The 20114-nt window shown below is 36.6% G+C and overlaps 1 protein-coding gene across 1 annotated transcript in view; it reads left to right on the forward strand.

Moving 5' to 3' along the window:
• SLC12A2 (solute carrier family 12 member 2) overlaps window positions 1-20114 on the forward strand; it is a 60338-nt gene that overhangs the window by 38364 nt on the left and 1860 nt on the right. The window contains exons 13-26 of the mRNA XM_037373494.1: window positions 400-501; window positions 1711-1866; window positions 2520-2619; window positions 5737-5848; window positions 8042-8182; window positions 8365-8471; window positions 10377-10456; window positions 11812-11952; window positions 12639-12686; window positions 14247-14369; window positions 14536-14647; window positions 15702-15788; window positions 18001-18136; window positions 19605-19672. Coding sequence (XP_037229391.1) covers window positions 400-501; window positions 1711-1866; window positions 2520-2619; window positions 5737-5848; window positions 8042-8182; window positions 8365-8471; window positions 10377-10456; window positions 11812-11952; window positions 12639-12686; window positions 14247-14369; window positions 14536-14647; window positions 15702-15788; window positions 18001-18136; window positions 19605-19672 — 1513 coding nt within the window. The remainder of the gene's footprint in view (window positions 1-399; window positions 502-1710; window positions 1867-2519; window positions 2620-5736; window positions 5849-8041; window positions 8183-8364; window positions 8472-10376; window positions 10457-11811; window positions 11953-12638; window positions 12687-14246; window positions 14370-14535; window positions 14648-15701; window positions 15789-18000; window positions 18137-19604; window positions 19673-20114) is intronic.

Genomic DNA, 20114 nt, shown 5'->3' on the forward strand with positions numbered 1-20114 from the left:
ATACTGCAGACATATTAATGCTCAGACTACTGTTTCTGGTGTTCAGAACCCAGTGTATTGGTGCAATGTTTGATCAAGCCATGGTGGAGAAAGAAGTTTTCTCAATGAAATATTTTGAGAAAGTATGTAGTGCTTGGAAAGTGACAGTCCTAGAACACTTGGTAGTATGGAGAAATGTTTATATTTTTAAAACTAGAAGTTACATTTCCTGACAACTAAAATATAACTTGGTAATTAAGGGACCATTAAGATGAAAGCGCTGTCTGTTGAACAGGAAGAACAAACTTTCTTTGTAGAGTACATCAGAAAATAGTTGTAGCAGATTTTTTTTTTTACTATGGAATCCGCAACATTGGATGATAACTTTCATAACAGCCTACTTTGTTTTTTGTTTTACAGCTGAACTGAACGTTATTGCTCCAATTATTTCGAACTTCTTCTTGGCCTCATATGCCTTGATTAATTTCTCTGTATTCCATGCCTCTCTTGCAAAATCTCCAGGTAGGAACTACATTTTGGGGGTGAGTTTAACCTGCAATTTCTTTATGCATAAATACAATTTAAAAGGTATTAATACAAATTATTTTAGTTTAATTTAGTTACTAAATACCTGTTTGACTATCATGGTGCATCTGAATTAAAAGTGTAGTATGGTGTGTACTTGGGCCTTCTGAAATTTTCAGGACTGAGTGACCCAGCAAAGCTTGGGAGCTACTAATTTTGTCATCTTTGCTGAGGGAACACAAGATAATTCAGCATTTATTCAGGAACTCTTTAAGAAAGCTTTCTTGCTAATTCAGTATCTGTCATTCAGGAACCACCCTTTTGTCATGTTTGGATTTCTCTGATAATTTTTTATCTTCTAGTTCAGAAGAAACTGGATTTACAGGTGGTATTGCAATGTTTTTATAGCCTTTGATGTGGGAGGCTAGTTAGATTATAAGAACAAGCCAAAACCAAGTACTTGCAGAACAGATATATATCATATCCAGTCCACTATGCATTTGTACTGAAGTAATACCCTTAAAAGCTTATTAAGTTGCTGAACTGGTAGGTACCATTTTGTTAGAGCATGTGCATAACTGTTTACACAACAGTTCTATGTCTAATACTCTTGTGAATCTTCTGTGTGCTAGTGGGAGTGTGTGTGGGTATTTACCTGACTTTTGACAAATTTGTGGCAAACAAGGATGTGAAACAGTGACATTTTGACATATTCAGGTTCTGCTGTTTTTCCTTTTAATGTGGTGAAAATTTTGTCCATGTGAAAATGTCTAGTTGTGTATTTTTACTAGTTAATAGTATGTGAGAGAGTCACGAGCTGATGATTTATGTTATGCTACTTTTGAAAGCAAAAATCAATTGTCAGGCAAGCTATTGCGAAAGATTCATGTAGCCTGATTCAATAGACATACTGGCACAAGTATGCTCAAGCTTCCCGTCTGAGATAATTTTTAGAGGGCAAAATTAGGAACATTTACATATCTGTGTAAGAAAGGTACGAATTCATTTGAATATTGTTGGAAAATTGAAAGCATAAATGTGACAAAGACACTATTTTGTACATTACCAAAACTGTCACACATTCACATGAAAGGTGATGCAGAACACTAGGGAAGGAAAAAAAGGGGTAGCACCTTCCTTTGCTTGAAGTAATGGTTAAATTAATTTACCCCCTCTTTTCTATTCTCCAAATTATATTTTGATTAGGTTGGCGGCCTGCTTTCAAATACTACAATATGTGGATTTCTCTTGTTGGAGCTGTTCTGTGCTGCATTGTGATGTTTGTCATTAATTGGTGGGCAGCACTTCTAACGTATGTCATAGTCCTTGGACTCTACATTTATGTCACTTACAAGAAGCCAGGTATGTTTAGGGGCTTCTTTTGGTTATGGTGGCGGGAAGAGGGATATAGAAGAAGGAAAAAAGTGATAGCCTTTAGGAAAAAAAAAGATAACTTATTTCTGTTTGGCTGACCAGTTCAAACTTCTGTTTCAGGCTTTTTAATTGTAGTGAAATGTAATTATGCCTGTATAGTCACCAATGTTGTTCCCCCTGCTCCCAAATTAAGATACATGCCTTGCATTTAGACATAAGCATTTGAATGAAAATTGGAGGAAAAATTGTATACAGAAAGACTTCAGGCAATGTTTTGAGACTTCTTTTTCCTTTGCTGTAGTAAGGAAACAACTAAACATGGCATTTTTTTCCTGAAGTGTTATATTTTTATACTCTGAAGTTGTCACAATCTTTGAAAAGTTGGGGAAAAAAACCCCTCAATTCTTTCTTCCTGTAATTGTAAAGTATCAAACTTGTAATTTGTTTGCTAAAACTTACATAGAAATGTTACCTTTAAACAGAATTGCCTATTTAGCTGTAGGGTTTGGTGGCTAGTACTGCGTAGAGTGTACCAAGATGTAGCTTAAATGTCTTTCAGTGGTCTTTGACATTCTGTTTTCCATCATGTAGTTTTATGATGAACAGCTTTAAAGTAACTGGAATTTCAAATCTTCCAACAGATGTGAACTGGGGATCCTCAACGCAAGCTTTGACTTACTTGAATGCGCTACAGCATTCTATTCGGCTCTCGGGAGTGGAAGATCACGTGAAAAACTTTAGGTAACAGTTAATATTAAAGACATAAGAGATTACTTACATGTATTCAGTAAGGTACTGTCACAATGATTGTTATCACGGTTTCCATTAAATGCCTGTTCATCTGCTGTGGGTTATAAGAACTTTGAATTTCATCACAGTGGACATCCTCTGGACTTAATGTACATTAAGTATTTTATTTCTGATTAAGAGTGCACTTTAGAAGCAAGTCTATGGGTGATGCCTGCTTATCATTAGATGTGTCATCGTTTGCATTGTGAACTGTGAATTGCATTACTTTTTGAAACTGAATTGGAACATACGCTCCAAACTGCTAATGAGCATTCAGTCCACATTCTTGGGATAAAACTGATCTAACCTAAAATCCTCAAGATTTTAGGTGGATGTTGTTCTCAACACCAGCTATTTCACATTAGACATATTCTGTCATAGCACTTCTGTAACAGCAGACAGGCTACATGATTGTTTTCCACACAACTGAAGAAGAGAACTGATATGTTGTCTGCTCAGAAGGGTCCTACTCAAGGAGTTTTTGATCTTGCAGATAGAAAACTTCTCTAGAATAAGCTGTTACAGAAGAAGGATGTTTCAAAAAATTTTAACAAAAATTACTGACTTAAAAGTAATTCCTCCAAATAAATAATCATAGATTGAATATTACTCTACCATATGGTCTTGTGCAATCCCACAGATCCAGCTGCAAAGTGAGATCAAACTTTGATGTTACATCAGATTGCTCAGGGCTATATCCAGTCAAGTTTTTTGTATTTGCAGGGGTGGAGGTTCGGTTGACCTGTCTCTTGAAATAGGGCAGTTACCTCCTACATTCTGCCTATGCCCAGCAAAGGATTTATAGTGTTGACACTTGGTCTAGCAAATCTCCATCATCCCTTGCAGCTGCAGCTGTCAGAAGTGTATTATTCTCTTATGCTCAGCATATTAGCAAGAGAATCTAGCTACTAAAATCTTCTGTTGCACATTGAGAAACTTTGCATACTTAGGGCAGGACTTAATGAGTGAGTTTGGGGAGAGATTCTTGATACAGGTGCCATTCACTGAGGTTAAGTCCAGGATGCAGAACATGGTAGCAACACAGTTTTTCACTTTAAAGATCTATGGTATTTCCTGTCAATTGGGAAAATGCTCCCAATTCTGACACTTAGCCTCTCCTGCAAGTGACTAAATTTTCTTGATATACAGGATAAGTACTTACAATGTCTGTTGAATACATACAGATAGTTGAAATTGGATGTGTCTACTGATCATGATAGGTACCGGCACAATCTCAAAGAATGACTGCAAAACTAAATTAAAACTGTATTAATATGAATGTTAATGGACTTTTCACTTCCAAACTGAAAGGAGGTGGCTGTTTTAGGTATAAACCACAAAACCTGAAGTTTAATTATGAAATAGCTCTTCTTTCGGAAGCCCAAAGTCCTAATGTGACATTAAAATCCCTGATCTATTTACAAACATTGTATTACCTGTTACATCAAGCTGCATTGTTAACATGAAGAAACAGTCTATGTTCAGAAACTTTTTTGTTGCTCAGTTATCAAGAGCAGCAATGTTCAGACTTGCTGGCATTAAATAATGTGCAATACCTATCTGTGGTTAGCATTGCAACCTTTACTTCTGTCAGCTGTATTTTGGGTTGCAAACTTTGATGTAGAAAAAAGCTTTATAGGAAAATTCTTACCAAATACAACTTTCTGCTTGTGCTAATACAGTAAATAAATGCTCTGCTGATACATATGTATTTAGGATTGCATTAGAGTACTTCAGCTGTTACGTTTGGGAAGCTACAATATAGCTTTCTGAGTTTCAAGCTTTTAAAATAGTTTTCCTAAGGAAATACAGTCTTAATGTAAGGCAGTTTATAAGCACCATGGCTTCAGGAGAGCTATTTTTCTTCTGACACTGGTTTCTAAGCTAGGGCAAAAAAATTGAGTTCTAGAGATACATTCTAAACTAGAGGAGTTCAGTATCTAATTATTTCTGAGTTTGCAGACGACACCAAGCTGGGTGGGAATGCTAATCTGCTTGAGGGTAGGAAGGCTCTGCAGAGGGTTTTGCACAGGCTGGATCTATGGGCCGAGGCCAGCTGTCCGAGGTTCAAGGCTAAGTGCTGGGTCTTGCACTTGGGCCACAGCAACCCCATGCAACGCTACAGTAATCCTGTAGAGTGGCTGGAAAGCTGCCCGGCAGAAAAGGACCTGGGCGTGTTGGTTGATGGCCAGCTGAACATGAGCCAGCAGCGTGCCCGGGTGGCCAAGAAGGCCAACAGCATCCTGGCTTGTACCAGAAACAGTATGGCCAGCAGGGCTAGGGAAGTGATGGTCCCCCTGTACTTGGCACTGGTGAGGCTGCTCCTTAAATCCCGTGTTCAGTTTTGGGTCCTTTACATCAAGAGGAATATGGAATGCTGGAGCATGTCCAGAGAAGGGCAGCGGAGCTGGTGAAGGGTCTAGAGAACAAGTCTTCTGAGAAGTGGCTGTGGGAACTCAGTGTGATTCTAATACGAAAGATGAACTGCAGCTGCTGTGGAGATAGACAGGTGATTTCAGGTGATTCATATGAAATGAAAAATTATCTCCTGAAATGGATTCTGAAGTCTGGACACTTCATCTTTTAAAATTGATTAGGAAGTTGTCTAGAATAACTTACTTGCCGTTGTTTGGCTTCACCTTCTGACTTTACAGTAATGTAAAAATAAAAAGGCATGCAATACCAGTTTTTCTGTTGGGCACAGAAGAATCTAATCTAGAAGGTGCAAAGGGTTGTGACTTACAAATGGGTGAAGAAAATAATTCCTCTGACCTAGTCTTGTCTAAAATATGTTTCTGATCTTTTTAAATGTGTAAACCTTCAGATTTTAAAAGGTTACTAAGTTTGGAACAAATTAATCATGGGTCTCATGACAATTGTGGAAAAAACTGATCTTTTCTTAATTTAACACAGTCCTGTAAAAGTAGAGGAGAGTACTGTCTCTCCAGTGATGATTATGTTCTTATGGCCAGTATTTGGAAGAAACTTCTGTTTATGAAAAAAACCCCCACAACTCCAGATGAAATTAATTCCAACCTTTTTTTTCTCCTCATCTATTCGCAATTCTAGACCTCAGTGCTTAATTATGACAGGTGCTCCAAGTGCACGTCCAGCTTTGCTTCACCTTGTCCATGCTTTCACCAAGAATGTGGGCTTGATGATATGTGGCCATGTACATATGGTAAGTGTGTTCTGTCTTTAATGTTACCTTGGGTTTTTTGTTGTTTGGTTTTGTGTTTTGGTGGTTTTTAACCTATTTATTTTTTTGTTTGCGTTTCTTGTTTGTGTATGGGTATCTTGGTGGGTTTGGTGGGGTTTTTGTGTTGTTTTTTTTAAAAAAGAAAGCAATCATTAGACATTGAGGAGTGCAAAAAAACAGATTTACTGGTAGGATCCATTCATGTATGGGTCATAACTATTCCAGTTGGGTATACTACAGTAGAAATGTTGCAAACTTAGTACCTTTGATCCTTTGATCATTGATGCTTAAAAGCTGAGGAAGCTTTATAGGAGTAAAGTGAACACTGGATTATAGCCTGAGCCTCTTCCTGTCCTTGGGTCATGCAGTCTCATGGACTCTTATGCTTTGGACAGAGCACTTGGTCAAAATAATGTGCAGTATACAGCTAGATTTCCTGCCATGCCAGTGTTAGTGTTCCAGGGAGATTGATTCCTCTGCAGATTTCTTACAAAGCCTGGGCTGAAGTAAACCACCTTGAGCAGTAAATTTGCTGTCAATGTTGGCAATAGTTAAAAATTGCTCTTAAACTTTCATGTAGTCTTTTATTCCTTCAGTTATCAGAGTAATTTCATCAGCAGGCGCAACAGTAATGTGAGCAGGTATTTTCTTTCCTATTCCCTTTCTGCTCAGCCCTTAGTATTTCACTAACTTTCCCTGTTTCTTGTCAGGATATGAGGTGTGCATTTTTGGGGGTGTTGAGCATGTGTGTGAGGGCTGTTCTTTCTGCAAGGACATAATTTAGCAGTTCTTCCTTTTTGTTTTTAATTAAAGTAGTATCTTCTACAGCAGACTTGTAGAGGTTGTGGGGTGGGGGGAAGGAAGCAAGCTTCAAGTAACTGTTCTTCAAAATCAAACTTGTCATGAGTTGTGTTAGTTGTGATATAAGTTGGCTGCCATACCATATTCTGTACTAAAACTTCAGTTAGTTATGGAGAGGCTATTGCATCTTGGGTAAACGTTGGTGAATATGTTTCAGCATATTGGGATCATATAGTTTAGCTTCCAGAATTTTTCAATGACATCACTAAGAACATATAAGCAAGTTTAACTTGTAAGTACAAATTTATTACTCTTAAATATATTTAAATTTGCCACATGTACTACTATATGACTTGCTTCTCATCTAATGAACACGTAAGAGCAGATCAAGTTAATGCAATCCACAGAACATGCATTTTATTAAGCAGATTGGCCAGTTTTAGCTTCAGAAACTGTAATTGTTTATACAAACTTAAAACTTCAGTGAGTGCAAGGGACAAACTGTGTAATAGTAAGTGAGGGAAGATATGGCAGATGGAATTACCAGCTTTCAAAAGCAGGACTGTACTGAAAAGAATAAGGTAGTGTCATCCTTCCTGTAGAAAAGCAATTCTGATTAGAGATATTCTGGGAACATACCCTACCTCTGTTTAAAATTGCTTTCCTACAAGAAGGATGCCATTACCTTGTTCTTCACTAACTCTGACCATTTTGTCAGTCTGTATCCTTTTGCAAAAACTGGACTACCGTGTCCTTGAACATACTTTGTTCTGAGGTGTATATATATACCTCTGCATTTTGATATCTAGGGGGAACACAATGATTTGTCCTGATGGAAATAATAAAAACAAAGTATATGAAGAGGAGATGACTTTGACTGCAGCATAAAACTGCAGAAGTAACATTGCTGTGATAAAGGCTTTCTGATGAGAATTACATACAGAGGCACACTTGTACAGCTTGAAACAAATATACACATAAAGCTTAATACGAAGTCATCCCGTATCTGTGTATGTTTCACTACACAGCCCTTTCCTTTTAAAACTGCTTTATTCTTTGGATAACTTGTGCCACCTGCTGGGGAAGTGATGGGATGTGCTTTGCAGGAACAAAGTTGCTAAAGCTTGAGCAGCCCTCTTCCAAAAAAACAGAATCTGGTCCACTCCTTGTTGCTGATAATGCCTTGTATTTTGTTTTAGGTTTAGTTTTTTGGGGTTTGTTTTGATAGCGTGGAAGCATGTTTGGAGATTCGTCTTGAATTGGATTCTAGCAGTGAAATATTAAAAAAAGGAGGGTGTGTGTGGAGGTTGGCTTTATTACTCTTACTACTGATAATTCTTGTTCCCTCTTCCCTTTATTTCCTTATTTTGAAAGGGCCCCCGGAGACAAGCCATGAAGGAACTGTCAACTGATTTGGCTAAATACCAGCGATGGCTCATTAAAAACAAGATGAAGGCTTTCTATGCGCCAGTACATGCCGAGGACTTGAGGGATGGAGGACAATACTTAATGCAGGTACACCTTTCTTTATTACTTTTCTAATGAAAGTAGTGAATGTGAACATCAAAATTGGAAGTTTTAATTCTTAATTCTAAAAACTTTGACTAAAACCACTTGTTTTCTGCTTAAGAAAACAATAGAACCTTTAGTTGTTTCAATAACACGTTTTTTAAAACTATTATTTTTCTTTTCCTTAGGCTGCTGGTCTGGGCAGAATGAAACCTAACACCCTTGTTGTTGGATTTAAGAAAAACTGGAGACAAAGTGACATGAGAGATGTTGAAACCTATATCAATTTATTCCAGTAAGTAGAAAACAGAGGTGAACCTCTTCTGTTTCATTTCAGTACATTTGGTACTAAGTCAAGGTGATCTTAGTTGTGTGAGGCCTCTTCCAGGTAGACTCAGATTTTCCATGCTGCTGATCCAGCGTCTTCAATATCTTGTTTTTTTCTGATATGGAAATTAATAAGCAAGTCTTCATAGTTTAAACAGATTAGACTTCTATACAATAACAACTTCTGCATCTAGAAAGAGTTGTGGCAGTGGTCTGAGTTTGAGTTACTGTCTGCAGAGATGGAGCCTAGTGTTTTATGCGCCAGTCTGCTGAATTCTGTAAAGCACATGTTTTATTGAAAGCAGGGTTTTCCCAATACTACTTCTGTTCAGATTAAGTGTAGCAGTGAATGAATCCACTCTTAAACGTTTTCTTGCTCTCTTACACAAAAAATACTTCAAGACACACAGCACTGACACCCAAAGTCATATAGTGGCCAAAAAGAGATGGGAAAGGAAATCCCGGTATAACTTGACAGTACTGAAAGGCAGACCAATTCTAGCTGAAAAATTTGATAGAATAACTTGTGCTACGTAACAAGAAAACCAAAACTTGCTCCTTGCGTGTAAACAGAAGATTTTTTTGTTTTCCGTAAGTGTTGCTTGTCCCACTTTATTTGTGCTTTACACTTCTCATTTACTGTGCATTTAAAAGAGAGAGAATGGGGGATTACAGGCAGAGACTAGAAGAGGAAAAAAAATCATACCCTCCCACTCTCTCAGCTCATGAAGAGAAAAGACAGAACACCAAATGCAATAAAAAATGAAGAAACGTGTTGGGTTAGTTCTTAGTTTTTTCTTTTTCTCCAATTGTGTTTTGGAATGCCTTGTGCTGGAAGACCTGTCAAGGCCATTAAGTTACATCCTGAAAGAGAAGTGTCAGGAGGTAATAGCTGCAGGTCAAGTGTATTTCTGAAAAATCTTTAGGAAATTGAAAGTTTCTGAAGCACACAATAGAAATCTAATCTGTACAACTTTAACAAACTAATAAATTTAAAAAGTTTGCTGATGGATAAAACATTTTCTTAAATCAACCTCAATTATCTTTATGATGGAATATGTTGATACAGTGAACATTTCTAATCATCTTTCTGTGTCTAAAGAGAGAAATCTTGAGAAATTCCTGTCTATGGAAATTACATGGGAGGGAGTTCTCTAAATATATGGTTGCTTGTAGTGAGATATTTATACTTAAAGGACTGATTATTAATGGCTCATGCAAACTGTATGGTATAGTTAAATTCATGTTTTTCTGTCTTATATCTTGGGGTTTTTCCTGTCTTTCATTTTACTCCACTTTTATGCAGCAATTCAGGTTTTTTGCTTGTTTCTACAATAATGTTGTTTTCCCCCTTTAATTTTTAAAGGAGCGAGTTCCTTCCTGATCAAATAGAATGGGAATATGCAAGTTATAGCTAACTTACAGCTAATGTGATTCTGATTCACAACTTCATAGACGTTGTTAACTACCCGAATGTTTTGGAACGATGTCAAGCTCAAATCAAGTAGTCTACTCAAAAAAAACCAACCCTTTATTGATGGGGGAGATAAATTTAGATTTCTGAGTGTATCTTGTCATCTTCTATACAGGACTGGACAAACGTGTTTATGTTGCTTTTATTTTATTGCTGTGTACATAGTAGGGGGAGAGGGAGGAGAAGGAAAATGTGTCTTTTCTATGTGTTTCTCTTCAGGGTATGGTGTTAATTTCAGTTTCAATTCCAAATTATCAACGGCATCAGTGAATTGAACACAAACGTATAATTTGTGAATTTAAATAGCAGTGTTTAATCTCTGGAATTTCCTCAAAGAGGGTGTGTAAAGAGGTCCTTGGGGAAGGAAAAGTTATAACATTTTTTGTTTCTTTCGTTTAGTGATGCCTTTGACATTCAGTATGGTGTAGTTGTTATCCGCTTAAAGGAGGGTCTCGACATTTCTCACCTTCAGGGCCAAGGTAAGACTTTGTTCATGTGGTGATTAGCTGTTCTAATTCCCTTCTAATACTGCTTTTTGAAAATACTAACTGAAGATAAGTTATTTTTAAAAAACAAACCAAAACACTACTCTTCCAGAACAAAAATCACTGAAATTGTCAAGTCTGAAACATAAAATAAGAATAACCCATGTTCAGCAGCAGAGCTTGGTTTTCTGTGTGCTTAAATTTTCTGTGTTGGTGCACTGTATATAGTTGCTTCCAAGGATTTACTGTTTTTACTGAAACTGATAAATTAGAGGCTGCCAAATTGGTATGAAGTATTTGGCCAGTCTAGAAATTATGAAAATCACAACAAAAGTTGTATGCTCCAAGAATGCTGTGCATCTGGCGTGGGTAGCCAACCTCTATACACACTAGTTTAACTACTATTGTTGAGATCTCTAAAGTTTGGAAAGGTTTTCTATTTTCAATGTAGAGGACTGTTATGCTTTGTAGGTAGTGGTCTTAAGCCTAATGGTATAATTTTAATTAAACTTCAAGCAGAATAATGAAGAAAGCCTGTGAGCTTTAGTGGCAACTGTCTACTGAATTGGTAACATCTGATTTGTTTGTAGCTTGCTCCATACAACATTGCTACAGTGAGGAAGAACGGTTGTGACATAAGCTCTGTAGGAGGGGGCATCCTCCTGAAAGATGGGAGGATTGTTCCTTCACTGGAAACATATGAATGTCATAAGATTTAGAGAGGGGCAAAGAGCCTGTGACTGTGTAGAGCAAAGGGATTATGAGAAACAGCAAGGAATGAACCTGCAGTGTGAAAACAACATAGTTGGGAAGGCTGGGAGATAAAACAACAAGATGTCAGAAGGGTCTTAGCATCTACTAGAGTCTGTGAGTTTGCTTTAACCCTGACAGCTACCAAGTAGCTCCACTGAAGCCACCTGGAAAGAAAATTTGGTTGAGACACATACTTAGTCTGGGCCTTGTCTAAGGCTCATCTTCCTCTTGGAGTTGGAGTAGAAATGGGAAATGTTTTATCAAGTAAATTTTTCTTCCCCTGGTCGTATTTCCTTAGTATTGGCTACCTCTGTGTTATGTTTAGCTTGTGGCAATTCAATCAACATCCAAAATTTGGCAAGAAAGTAGCAGGAAATTACAGCTCTGCTCAGAGTTGGAGCCTCTCTGTACTCTCAAGGAGTTCCTATAAGATTTTTTTTTTGTTTTTGCCTTTTTTTACCCCCGTCTCTTTTTGCCATAGCGTAACAGTTGCAGTAGAGTTTAACCAACTGTGAACAGTCTCAGTATAGTCACATACCTCTAGCAGTATCATTTGGAACAATTGGTTTACAACGTGTTTTTTTGCTTTCTTAAAGAAGAGTTACTGTCATCCCAGGAAAAATCTCCATGTACCAAGGATGTCATAGTAAAAGTGGATTATAGCAAGAAGGCTGAGATAGACACTTCTATAGCTTTTACTCCATCATCTAGTGAGAGACCTCCCACTCTACATAAAGGTAACTTGCTAGTTAGAGATAAAATTTGAGATTTTTACTCTTTCACTCTTCTCATGCCCTCCTCAGTTCCCCTTTCCCCTCACCAAGGGAAACTTGGTGAGGGGAAATTACTTAAGGGATTCTTTTGTCTGTGAACAGAAGTCTGTCATGCTTTTCTAGCCATCGATGTCTAATTACTTAAGTACTTTGGTTAAAAGCTTACCAGTATTAAAAATAGATCTTTAACATCTGGTCCCCTAAATAAAATGTGTTAGACAATGAATTGTGAATGAGTTTCACATGCATTAAAAATTGCTTGAGAATTGTGCCACCCATCTATATAATTAAGTGTGATTCGAAGGCTGCTAAATTTATGAAGGGCTTTTTACCTCAGACTAGTATATTAATGTACAGATGCAAATCATTCAGGATATCATTCAGGACAATAACGAACTTTCCTCTTCTTTTTAGAGTAAAAGCTTGAAGTGACTTAATAGTTAAGTAAGCAATGGGATTTTTTTTTTTTTATAAAGTAAAAATAAATCTCAGGATCTTATAGACTGCATTTGTGTGTTTTTCTTTGTATCAAAATCCATTTCATTCTACATCTTTATTTTCTATTTTTTTACTGTACACTAGTAGTGTGTTTTCATTAACATCATAGAAGAAATTAATCTTTTTATTTTGTATCTTTAAAATTTTTCCAGAGGAGGACGAGGATGGAAAGGCTCCAGCACAACCACTGTTGAAAAAAGGCAGGCATTTTCCACCTTTTTGTGTTAAATCATTCTTTTGCATTGTTAATTTCAGTTTTCCTTTTGTACTTCTTTCCACACATCAAAGAGGGAGAGAGAGGGAGGAATATATCAACCATGCAGTGTTAACTAGTTTCTTCATACTTGCTTTAGAATGTGCTTCATCTTTACGGATCGGGCTATGGAAAATGCAACTTTGGAAATTCCCAGAACAAGTTGCTACTTGTTGTGCATGTGTTTAAGATACAAATGTTAGATATATTTTTTTCCTCATATTTTTTTTTTAACTTTTGTTCTTAAGTAATGTTAGAAACACATTCAGGAGTTTGCTTATTTCTCTGTTTCTCAGGTATTGTGACTGGGTCCTTACTTGATTTAGGAATAAAGGAAATACTATCTAATGGTATAGTAGAAGTGCTCTATCAGTCTATTCAGTAGCTCTTCTAAAGAAGTCTTTGTTGCCTGTTACTTGGAATTGTTCAATAGTTTGCAAAGTAAGGCATAATACAGCCATTCAGTAAGATTTAACATCTGAAATAATGCAAAGTAGTCATTCAGGTAAACAGCATTTTGAGAGAGGAATTGAGCAGGTTTTACTTCCTGTTTTATTTCAGATGACTTTTGAGTTAGGCAAATATTTTTGCCTTAACTAAGATTCATTTAACTCTTCTGACACTGTCTTCATAATTTCAACAGCTAGAAACTGTTGTGTTTTTAATAATGGAAAGTGAGATTGCATCTTGAAGCACAAGATGACAGTTTGGAAGAAGTCCCAGTATGCAGTAAAGTAGTACATTAATGTAAATCAGGCACAGATGTACTCCATATTTAAAAATTCCTAATAAAATAAGAACTGAGATGAATATCAAACTCCTGGCTTGTGTTCAAACTGAGGTTTTAAGTAAGGGAAAGGGCTGAGGTTTTTCTATAGTTGTAAAAAATATATTTACCTGTATTAATCTAATTGAAAATGCCATTGTTGTCTTGTTCTCAGTAATTTTGTTATGCAAAATAGCCCTATACTGTGCTTCAGAGCCTTGCACATAAAAAACAGTACTTGTTGCAAAAGACAGAATTTCAATATGCAGAACCAGCTTTTATTTTCACTACATGCTTAAAGAAAAATTGATTTAAGGAAGGAAGTAAATGCCATCTCCTAAGCTCTTTTCTTGTCAATTAGTATATACATGTTTCCAGGAAAGTTCTGTCATTTGCAAGAGGTAGCAACAGTGCATGGTCTGATGCTCTAAAGCCAGTTAAATTGTCCGGGCAAATGACTGTATAAAGATTGTACAGAACCTTTATTTATCAAATGTCTGCTAAATGATGTTGAGATTTAAATCTAACTGCTGAAGTTATGAGTTTGCAGAATCCCTAAATATAGCTCAATTTATATCTGTTCAATCAAAATTTGTAATTGGGTTCAGGGGGGAGAAATTATTTTTATTTAAACGTAGAGAAAAAAATATTATTTAGAAATACTAAGAAGTTGACCTGATGAATTTCAAGATGACTAAGCAAAACCCTTCAAAAATGATATTTCATCATACTTTTTTTCAGATTCAAAGAGACCATCTTCTCCTTTAAACTTGGCTGACCAAAGACTTCTTGATGCTAGTACTCAGTTTCAGAAGAAACAAGGCAAAAGCAATATTGATGTTTGGTGGCTCTTCGATGATGGAGGTAATGTGCTTTATACTTTAAAAACAAATGTTGAAAAAAATGATTGATGTGATTTTTAATTGTTATCTTCTGGTCAGTTCACATATAGGCTACAAATCTGTACTGTTAAACTCTTAACATGATGCTGTGTTTTCTGAATCATTCCCGAATTCTGGTCAAAACGCAGGTTTGACACTGTTGATTCCTTATCTTCTTACAACCAAAAAGAAGTGGAAAGAATGTAAGATCAGAGTGTTCATTGGTGGAAAAATAAACAGGATTGATCATGACAGAAGAGCGTAAGTTTACCTTTAAATATTCCACTTCAAATGCTGATAGAGCGTGTTACACAGATTACTTTCTCTTTCTAGTAGTCTTCTTTCAGTTTTTCTTTGGTTGGGGTGTAATCATACTCTATTCTCTTTCTCCAAAAAGTTCCATTTCATAGAATCACAGAATGGTCAGGTTTGGAAGGGACCTCTGGACATCATCTAGTCTGACCCCCTGCTAAAGCAGGTTTGTCTGGAGCAGGTTGCACAGTCACATCCAGGCTGGTTTTGAGTATCTCAAGAGCAGGAGACTCCACAGCCTCTCTGGGGCAGCCTGTTCCAGTGCTCTGCCACCCTCAAAGTACAGAAGTATTTCTGTTGCCCTTTGTCCTGTCACTGGGCACCACTGAAAAGAGCCTGGCCCCATCTCCTGACACCTGCCCTGAAGATATTTGTATGCATTGATAAGATCCCCTCTGTCTTCCCTTCTCCAGGCTACACAGGCCCAGCTCTCTCAGCCTTTCCTCAAAAGGGAGATGCTCCATCCCCTCATCATCTTCACAGCCCTCTGCTGGACCCTCTGCAGCAGCTCCCTGTCTCTCTTGACCTGGGGAGCCCAGCACTGGGCACAGCACTCCTGATGGGACCTCACCAGGGCAAAGCTAAGGGGAAGGATCACCTCCCTCGACCTGCTGTCCATATTCTTCCTAATGCACCTCAGGATCCCATTGGCCTTCTTGCCCACAAGGGCAAACTTAGATTGTTTTGGATGAGATACCTCAACTTAAACTAATTCTTCTGTACTATTGTTTGACACTTAACATTTTCTTTTTCGAATATTTCCTGAGGTTGTCTTTAAGGGAGAGAGCTCTTCTCTTAGTTTTATGGTCTTAATTCCCCCAGCCCGCAAGTATGTTGTTGATTTATAACTATATACCTGGTTCCTTTGATTATTCACACACACAACACCCATTACATTTCAGATGCTTTTCTCTTAAACTAGTGTTTTTATTACCATCTGTTTATGCTGTGGAATAATTAAAAATCTGATCATGCATAAAGGCTTGGGTTTTTCCTGATGCAGGATGGCTACTTTGCTCAGCAAATTTCGGATAGACTTCTTGGACATTATGGTTCTTGGGGATATTAATACTAAGCCAAAGAAAGAAAAGTAAGTCTCAAAAATACCCAGCTTGTTTTTGAGTTGAATTCTTGATGCTTTTCATGAATTTAGAATACCTCATTCTTTCCTACGTAACAGTTTCGATAAGAGTAGTTCTTATGACATCCAGTGTTTCATAAAAATGCATGAAATAAACTAAGCAATAACTCCTACATCCAAGAACATAGAATTTTGTATTTTTTGAATCTCTGGTCCTTAGAATGTAATAATAAATTTAGAAAAATGCAATTAAAAAACCCTATTTGATGGAGCCATCTTTAAAAAGAGAAATGCTCACAAAAATATGTTACTTGGAATCTTAGTTTAATGTAACAAAGCTTGCTCTTCAAACAGCCTGAATTTTTTTTTTTTGTAATTGCTTGGACTTTTAATTTACACTGGAATCATCATGCATGTGATGTCTTCTGATTTTCAAGTTTAAAGTATATTAATTGTAGATGGCTTTCAGTACAAATTTATAACAGAATGTGTAAGTTCTAAAAATATCATCCTCCTTCCCCTTCAGGTGTTCTTGAGTACGTAAAGGTTGTAAAAATATCTTTTACATAGATATGCATGTATCTGAATAATTTGACATGTTATGCAAATTAGGAAATAATGGTTTACAACTTCTGCAGATGGTAAATGCTAATGCACATTCTTTTATACCCTGCTTTTTTAATCACCTTTTCTTAGATGTAAACAATATACCAAGCAAATAGAACAGTAGGGTGCTTCTGGTGCTCTGATACTTCTGGATGTCTTTGCTCCTGGGAGCCTGCTACTGTAAAATGTGGAAACTCAGAGGTAGCACACCTTTATGCATAAAAAGTTGAGATTGTAGAATTAGGTGGAGTTATTTTTATTTCATAAAGTGATCCAGAAGTTAGTTCTTCTGAGAGCATTTTTCTGATCTCTATGGATACAGTCTCCATAAAATATCCAAAAGCTTCCTAAGATACAATTGGCATTAAAAATACCTGTAAACTAAGTTGAGGAAGTTCATTTTATTTTTCACAGCTGCTGTGCTGTATAACAGAATATTGTTAAAAATGTCTTTTTTTTTAAAGCCAAAAGATAGCAGATGGCATTTGATTTTTCGCTTTTGATGAAGGTGAAGTCATTGTGTCAAATTACTTCAGGGAAGACTGCCATGGGGAGAAAAAAAGATGGTTTTTTAGTAGGTTTCCTGGAGGAAGAGGAACCACCTCAGTTAGAAAATGGGCATGGGTGAATGTTTAATTATATGGAAGCTACACATTACATATACTGATATGGCTATATATCCTAAGGGGTATTCCTTAATGTTTGTTAAATTTAACACACTGTAATTTGCAACCACAGAAGATTGGCAATACTTTTTGTCATCTTTGTAAAAAAGCCATTCGCATAGCATAAAAATGCAGTTATTTCATTGGATACAAGGCATACATTTCAGTATATTCTGCTAAAAACCTAGTTTATTTTTCTCACATCTCACATGCTGGAGCTATTCAAAGACAAGTTACTTTCATAACTTGTGGCAACCTTTGTTTGCTGTTCAGATATGCTTATGTGGGTAGAGAAAGTAGGGTAATGTTAAGTTGTTCTTTCTGGTAGAAATGAATGCCTCTGGTCTTCAGAAGGTTTTCTTTCAAAATTCTTGCTAGAGTTCAAGTAAATTCAAAGTAATACTTCATCTTCTAAGGAGTGCAACAGGAAGACTAAACAAGATGGCTATGTATTTGCATTTGAATGTGGCTTTCAGATTGTACTGGAAAGATTAAAAAGAAGCAAAATAAAAATATCAAAGCCAAAATCCTAATGGCACTAGTATGAGATTTGATAGATATTTTTTTGTGACACAAACTTGTTTTTCAAATTTAATTCTGAAGAAGCTATTGGTAGTAGCTATACATTTTTCAAGGTAGTACTCTTCAACTTTCAAAATTCAAGTAAAAGGCTAGTAACAGTTTTTGGTCTTTTTTTTTTTTTTAAAGTTGCTAAAACTATATTTAGTTGCATGGTGAATGGTGAGGGCTCCTGTAGATGTTCCTAGTTGTTTGCTGAATTGCAGTGTTTGCATATACAAATAGCTGATGTGGTGTTCTAACTGCAATTGGTAGTGAAAAAATTTCAGTTCACTTATTTTTAAACAGCAATAAAACTTACTTTCTGATACCATATAGATACATACAGACTCATACCTTTTTTAATATGGCTGTTCATTTAATCATTCCAGTATTGCAGCTTTTGAAGAAATGATAGAGCCCTTCCGACTTCATGAAGATGATAAAGAACAAGAAATTGCAGATAAAATGAAGGAGGATGAACCATGGAGGATAACAGATAATGAACTTGAGCTTTACAAAACAAAGGTTCTGTATTCTTTAGTCTTACATTAAATGTTAAAATTTTTTTCTCCTACTGCATTTGTGATGTGATATCACAGAGTTCATTCTTACTATTCTTTGTCATCTGTAGCTGATTTTATGCATAGCTGATGGAAAGCAACATTTAAAACCATTTAGATGGTTTACCAAAAAAAGCAATAAATGTTTCTGCATTGGTGGGGGCTAAGCTGCTTTCCTACAGTATTTCAGCAGTTACTTTACAATAATACAGTCTATACTAATTTTTTTTGATCAAACTAGTATTTTTTTGCTTTGTTATAAACCCCCCCACCCCCCCAAAAAAAAAAAAATCCCAACAAACAACAACAAAGCACACCACATGTGATTGTGGTGTTAAGGAGCAGTTAAAGGTTTCACATTTTTTCCAAGCAGTAGAGACTTCAGAGATACTCCTCAAGTGCTTCTGTGGAGGAGGCTCAGGTATCTAAAGAAAGACTGGTTAAAGTTCGTCACGTGAAATTCTTCAAGATGGTCCTGAGTATATTCCACCCATATCTTCTTTTTCCTGCCTGGGTTTTTAGAACTCCTGTGAGGACTTGCAGTAGAAAAGAAATGGGAATGATAGGTCACTCTGCATTGCAAGCATTCGGGGGCGGTGGTGGGGGCAGGGAAGGCAGGAGTCAGTCTACCAGGTAGGTACAAATTGACTGGCAGTTGCTGCAGAAATCTCATAACTGCCTATTACCAAGGGGTGGGAGGGCAAGATTTTATGAAGTACAGTTACTTTATAGTTAGTTAATGAACTGCTTGATGCCTTCCTGTGTTCATGTCTACAAACACCACCAAAACTCATTTCAGTGAGGTAACTGAAATGATTTATTCTTTTGTCTACTGATAACTGGTTTCTACAGACAGTAGCCCACAGGCTAACTAGATTTCAGCTCATCTGAGAACAGCAGAACTCTAAGAAATGGTTAACTCAAAATGTTTGCTAGAAATCTAGTTGATGTAAGAGAACTGAAAATTAATGAGGAAGCTACTTCAGATGTTAAGATGGCATAGGATAGTAAAAAAAGAGGCCCATTATTGAGATAAGCTTACCAAATGAAGATGTGGCTTCAGTTCTGTAAGACTTGTTCACTATAAGCTTATAGAATATATAGTTAAAAGAACCCTGAGGAGAGCATAAGGGGCTCTTGTTTCCAGGAGCCATGGAGGATGGTATAATTATTAGAGGAACTAGCTTAAATTTGGCTTCCATAGTACTTGGTTTATTTGCACATTTTAGACTTACTGCTTCCTCCTCTCCCAGTCTCGCATGTATAGGTATTTCAGAAAAGTGAACAAGTTGCTAAACCAAGCTGGAAGTACATGGTTTCTGTAAATGACTCATACCAATTGATCATAACTGTTTTTCATTTTTCATGAATAAATGAACATTTTGTAGTTTTATGTAAAAGATCTTCCCTAAGAAGTTCCATTTTCATTACAGACCTATCGCCAGATTAGGCTAAATGAGTTGCTGAAAGAACATTCAAGTACCGCTAACATAATTGTCATGTAAGTAAATTACTATACTGTTAGCCTTACTGATATGGAACTGTTTAATTTGAAATACAGATATATGTAAATACACGATAGGAAAAAGCCTGTGCCTTGGCATTATAGAATAGAAATACTCAAGGAGGTTTCAGTGCTGCGAGTATTTATTAGAAGTATGGAGCTACTATACTGATGAACAAAAATGGCCTGTGTATTTTCTGTTTCTCATCTACTGTTTTAGGTGATTACCTCCACGTTTGTAGTGCAGCTCAGGATTCTCACATTCTTTCCACTCCTGCATGCCAACTATTCCTCTCTCTTTCAGGTCCTTCCTTTCAGTTCTTTTTCTAGGAAATCTCTCTAGATAAAGTTAAGTCATCATCCTGCTGATGGCTTTCCATGGAATTACTTCTGGTGTAAACAGGCAGAATGCACATTGCAGGTTTCTTTGCTGTGTTTT

This window comes from Falco rusticolus, chromosome Z (assembly GCF_015220075.1).
Source record: "Falco rusticolus isolate bFalRus1 chromosome Z, bFalRus1.pri, whole genome shotgun sequence".
Lineage (NCBI taxonomy): Eukaryota > Metazoa > Chordata > Aves > Falconiformes > Falconidae > Falco > Falco rusticolus.